A 5,311-nucleotide genomic window follows, 5' to 3' on the forward strand; every position below is an offset into this window, starting at 1 on the left:
TTAAACAATAATTTCCAAACTGTGGCAACTTCTAGATTTGTGAATTTCAAACCCCAGAATCCTCTGCCAGCCTAGCCTTTGCTAACACTTTTGGGAATTGGTCCACAAATCCGAAAGTAGCCACTGAGAAACAGTCTCTTAAATCAAATCTCTGAAAATCAGCAAATCAATGACTAAAACTCAAGAGAAGCCATGATTTGATTCATAATTTTAATATTTAAAGTATTAAACTTTAAACTGAATTAGAAGAATGATAGCACAGGTCATACAGAGGATCCCCAGCCATTGCAAAAATACATTCCTAAAACCAATTCTCTTAGTGCTAACTATTTTTAAAACATGTCAAATTATATCAACAGCTTCTAACTGGACCAGGAAACAAATAATAAGCTCTGATAAATGCTTGTGAATTACTGAATCACAGCCTGGTAAGATTGCTTTATTTCTCAGTAGCTGTTACACAATGAAAGTGGTATTTGATTTTAATTTATGGAGATATGCCTGAAATATAATGACTCTGGTATAAGTCAACATTACAGAGAGAACACACTATAGAGCTCTGCTTTAAAAAAAAGCACTAATGCCAGACTGCAGTTTTCACTCTTACACAGTAAATTAGTGCAACAAGTTTTATCTGTTAAAACCTAGAAAACATATTTGAAAATACAGACATAACATTAGAATGCAATGCAGATGTTTTAATAAAACTAGCACCTATTTGTTGCAGAACTTGTTAATTTACAGCACAAGATTTAAGTTTTTAAAAGCAAATATCAGTTATAAAAAAGCATTGTGATCATTAAAAGTGCTCAAAACAGTACATTACATAAAACACAAGAGTTTTCCCCAAAATTATTAGACATAAAAATATGCTTAGTATAGAAAGCTATATTTATTTGAAAAAGTGAATGTGAGATTTTTCACAAATTTGGATATTAAATCTGCTTTGAGAAACTTTAGTAAAGTAAGAAAATTGAAGATTTAATGACAATTTGTAAGTTTGATATTAAAAAAGGACCAGCATATACTTCTTTGAATTAAAATTTAAATACCACTACTTAATTAAAACAATCCAAATCAATACTTTGCTTTTTAAACAGGCATGTGAACAGTATGACCAACACATGAAGCAGGTGATTAAATATTTCCATTTTTAAATAACATTTTACCATCTAGGTACAATGGTTGTTGTTTGTGTTTTATTAATGGTTTATAAAGAATCAGGGTTCAAAAATGAGGATTACTGTTACCAAATTGTAGGAGTTACAAAATGAGACTGCATTGACCAGCAAACTGTACCTTGATTAAAAAATATAAGAGTTCAGTAGTCTATTTAGCAAATAAAAGAGCACACTAGTGTGCTAAATTTTAAGGCATATCTCTGCACACTTTACATCTTTAAAGAATTATTTACATTTACTACTAATTGAAAACAACAATAATGGTATTTATTCTGCAAAACAGAACCAAGAAATAAAAAATATCTGGGACTCTCCTTTACTGTACAAAGATAACTCAGTTAATTGTGATAAAACATCATTTGCTAGTATAGGCTGTAACAGGTTCACTGTTATGCAGTATTTCTTGAGGATTTCGTAGAGCAGGAGGTAAATTTAATGGTTTCGATTCTTCATCAAGAAGCACCAAATCTTCAATTTCTCTTCCTTTGTATTTCCTTTTACATAATTTCACAATAACTTTCTTCTTGAGAAATAGTTTCAGTGCTTCCCTTGAAGCAACTGCTTTGGCATTTTCCTTACTTTTCCCACAGCCAGTGCCCAAATATACAGATTTGCATCTCAGTTCACAAACTATATTTTCCTGAGAGCTTTTATTTTGAGGTAAATCTGCGAGCTCTTTCAGTGGAATAAATTCGACATCTAATGTTGCCTTTACAGACTGAATGGATGAGTTTAAGAGTTCTACGTGGTTGACACTTGGACTAAATCCTCCAACAGCAACTAATTTCCAAGCAACAGCTTTGTAGAGTCTATTGAAAAATGGTTGCCTTTCTTTTGCATCTTCATTTGTCAACAATTTGCAGGGCACTTTAATAGGGGCTACGCTTGTCTGTGAACTACTTTTTGAAGCTAATACTGTAGTACTTTCCAAGCCAACTTTCTTTTCAGCTGGTAAGACATTTTCAGATTTGTGCTTAATAGCTGGTGTAGATTCATAATTAGCAGCTTTGCTTTCTATTCTTCCTCCAGTTAAAGATACTGCAGGAGCTATCTTCTGGGTCACAGCTGAAGCTGCTGCAGGCACAACATTGGGAGTCAATTTTGAAGCTGAAGCAGATTTTGTCTTCTGAGATATGGTTGAAGCTGTTGTAGGCTCTACCTTTTGGGTCAAGGCTGAAGCTGCTGTAGGCAAAGACTGAGAGTTCTCTGGGGGTTTTGATATATCTTTTTCTAGATTCTTTAAAGATTCCTTATCTGTTTCCACCCTCAACTCTGCCTTTGTAGACTTTTCATTATTAACTTCAAATGGTTTGTCAGCACCAACAGCCTGCTTCTTGCAAGGACCTTCTGGAAAGCATAAACAAATTATGTATGTAATTCTGAGTAAATACAAGTAACCTTATTTCCATAAAACACTACCAAGAGAACTAGAGACAAAGAATCTACTTACTTTTACCTTAAAGTCTAACCATACCTCTAATGAAATAATTGGATTTTGCAAAAAGTTTATAGTTAATACAAAAGAAAAATAACCTCTCCCATGAATTTATAATTTGGATAAAAAAATGGAGCTTTTTCATTTTGGGTTCTTTTGGGGGTATGTAAAAAGGCAAATTGAATTATGAATTGTAACTATTTAGTGCTAGTTAACACCATCAACTTAAAAAATCACCGTACAAACTTTAAAAAATTTAAGAATTATCAAAGCAGTAATTAAATTATTTCTAAGTATTAACAATTTTAACAAATAAGCTAACATGTATTTGGTTAAATATATATTCCTATGTGTATTTGCCAGCTATGATCTGCTAACCATTGCTACTGGATATGCCTCGTTTCACCTTGGCAACCAGTTCATCTCTCAGAGTGTGGGTTGGAGCATTGATCACTGTGATGCCTACAGCCATGTCCATCACCTTTTCCATCACTTGCGGAGAATATCTAAGCAGGAAAAGATAGAAATTAGCACTTTGAGGAAAATGGATTCTGTATTCATGACATTTAAAGCATCAAAGGCTTCTAAAACACAAGCATTGGGTTGCTGCATGTTAAACTATTTAGTTAAGCTGTTTAAAGCATTATTCTGTTTAGAATGTCAAGGTGATGTACAATTGTTAAATTGTAATATAAACTACAATAAAGAAAAGCTCAAAGCCTTGATTTTTTTTAAAAAAACAAAAACAAATATCAAGTATATGTACTTGGGCTAATAAAACTTATTAGGTTCATCCCAAGAGATTACAATGGAGGCATTAGACAAGTTACTACAAGGATTTCTACTCACTGAATGTTGATTCAACTATTATGCTACATGTAAAGGTTTATATTATGTGAACAGAAAACATTTAGGATGACTTATCAAAAGTAACACCAACAGACTGAAAGCAAGAATCAAGCATTTCAGTGAAAAGAAAAATGCAATCCTCAAGTCAATGGGGATAGTTTAATTGTAAGTGCCCCATAAGTATTACAGCAATACTTTCCCTTCAATCCTCTAAATCTGGGCATGGAAGAAAAATAGTAAACAGGAAATTTATTTGGGAAGATTAGCCAAGAATTACAATGTATTAGAACCATTATATTCTGCCCTAAAACAGAGGTCAGTCATACCAAATAAAGACATTATACTTTATCATAATAGCAGCTGCAATAACTAGATGCAGATACACAAAAAACCACTTAAGGATTTCCACATTTGCCACTGTGGCTTTTGTAAGACAAAGTAGAATAAAAGATGACCATCTTGCAAATTTTCAAATGTGGGAGACTTCAAAGCAATCTTCCAAGCCTCCTCCTCCCCAAGAACAAATCTCATATGGTACCATTTTCTCTGCAAATAAGATAGCTGTTGAAGCATTTGTATCAGCTAGCTAGAAAAGACAACTACATTTAAAACAGAGAGCCAGTTCTATTGGCTAAGGCACCAGGCTAGAAATTAGGAGATTGAGCTCTAGTCCCGTCTTATCCGTGAAAGCTGGCTGGGTGACCTTGGGCCACTCTCTCTCTCAGCCAAACCTTATAGGCTTCTTGTGGCAAAAATAGGAGGGAGGAGTATTTGGTATGTTTACCGGCTTGAGTTATTTATAAAAATATTGAAGATGGAATTTAAAAAAATAGAAAAAATCCCAACATCAGAATCTTCTTCTCCCGCTACTTTTACTATACTAAAATGCACCGTTTCTTGAAAGCACGTTACTTAAATTTGTAATTCTTCACCAAAAAGATTACTGCCACCAACTTACCGACAACCCAGGAAGACGTGGTTGGCCCACACCCTGGAGAAAGAGACCAGGCGACGGAGCTCCGCGTGGTCGGCGTCGTCCTTTCCGCTTACGGACAGACCCTCCGCATTGCGAATCAAGAACTCCCGCCGGTATTGCCAGTGCTGCTCGGGCTCACACTCGTCGCGCAACTTTTCTACCCAATCAACGCCGGTATCGCCCGTTTCTCCCGTTTTCTCGTTCCCTTGGCTAGACGCCGCGGCGGGCCCCGCTACCGGGGCGGCTTCCTCTTCGGCCATGGGCCGCAGGGAAGTGGCACTTAACAACCGGCAGCTTGCAGCTCGCTCTCCGACACAGGAGTATTTAGTTCCGGCCTACGTTATAGGAACTGGCTTCCCGTTTAAACCGGCTCTAGCGCAAAAACCGCTCAACATCGCCCCCACCCCCCCGGAGGTGATCAAATCAGAAGCTGCCGAATTATCATAGCCAAGATCCGGCTGCCTATTTATGACTTCGTTTCCGCGCGACCCGCCGCTTCCTGTTTATGAAACTTTCTGCCCTTCCTTCCCATCGTTCCTCCCGACTCGGTGTTCTTTCCGAGGGACGGAGAGAAGAAAGAGGCTTCTTTTGCCAGATTCCTCTCCGGATTGGCTCTGGATCTCTTGACCTGTAAGGCGGGAGAGTAAAGTAAATGATCAAAAGCCTCTGGTGTCCACAACTCGTCTGGGTTCCCTTTTAGTGCTTTTTTGCTGAAAGTCTGTTAATTAAAAGGTTTTCTTAAGGTGTCTTTTGAGTCCCGCGTTTTCTTGGTGGTAGGAATGGGGTTTTACTGGAGCAATCCAACCAAGAATGGGTTTTTTTTTCTCTTTGCAGACTTGAGCGAAGAGAATCTAAAGTTATAGGCAACTT

General features: G+C 36.8%; 1 protein-coding gene across 1 annotated transcript; it reads right to left on the reverse strand.

Annotated features, from left to right (window-relative positions):
• Positions 1-423: 423 nt before the first annotated feature.
• Positions 424-4,849, reverse strand: CDKN2AIP (CDKN2A interacting protein). Its single transcript, XM_015831811.1, has 3 exons — positions 4,424-4,849; positions 2,995-3,122; positions 424-2,528 (listed from the first exon to the last, which is right to left on the reverse strand). The coding sequence occupies exons 1-3, from the start codon at positions 4,699-4,701 to the stop codon at positions 1,537-1,539; spliced, it is 1,398 nt and encodes a 465-aa protein (XP_015687297.1). The 5' UTR covers positions 4,702-4,849; the 3' UTR covers positions 424-1,536.
• Positions 4,850-5,311: the final 462 nt, after the last annotated feature.

Source organism: Protobothrops mucrosquamatus, unplaced genomic scaffold (genome assembly GCF_001527695.2).
Source record: "Protobothrops mucrosquamatus isolate PMUCROS unplaced genomic scaffold, P.Mucros_1.0 scaffold_280, whole genome shotgun sequence".
NCBI classification, from domain to species: Eukaryota; Metazoa; Chordata; class Lepidosauria; order Squamata; family Viperidae; genus Protobothrops; species Protobothrops mucrosquamatus.

Coding starts and splice junctions, on each gene's coding strand:
- CDKN2AIP (XM_015831811.1), bottom strand. CDS start 4,701: ATGGCCGAAGAGGAAGCCGCCCCGGTAGCGGGGCCCGCCGCGGCGTCT. Junction 3,123..4,423: donor CACGTCTTCCTGGGTTGTCG/GTAAGTTGGTGG, acceptor TTTCCTGCTTAG/ATATTCTCCGCAAGTGATGG. Junction 2,529..2,994: donor AGGCATATCCAGTAGCAATG/GTTAGCAGATCA, acceptor TATGCTTTCCAG/AAGGTCCTTGCAAGAAGCAG.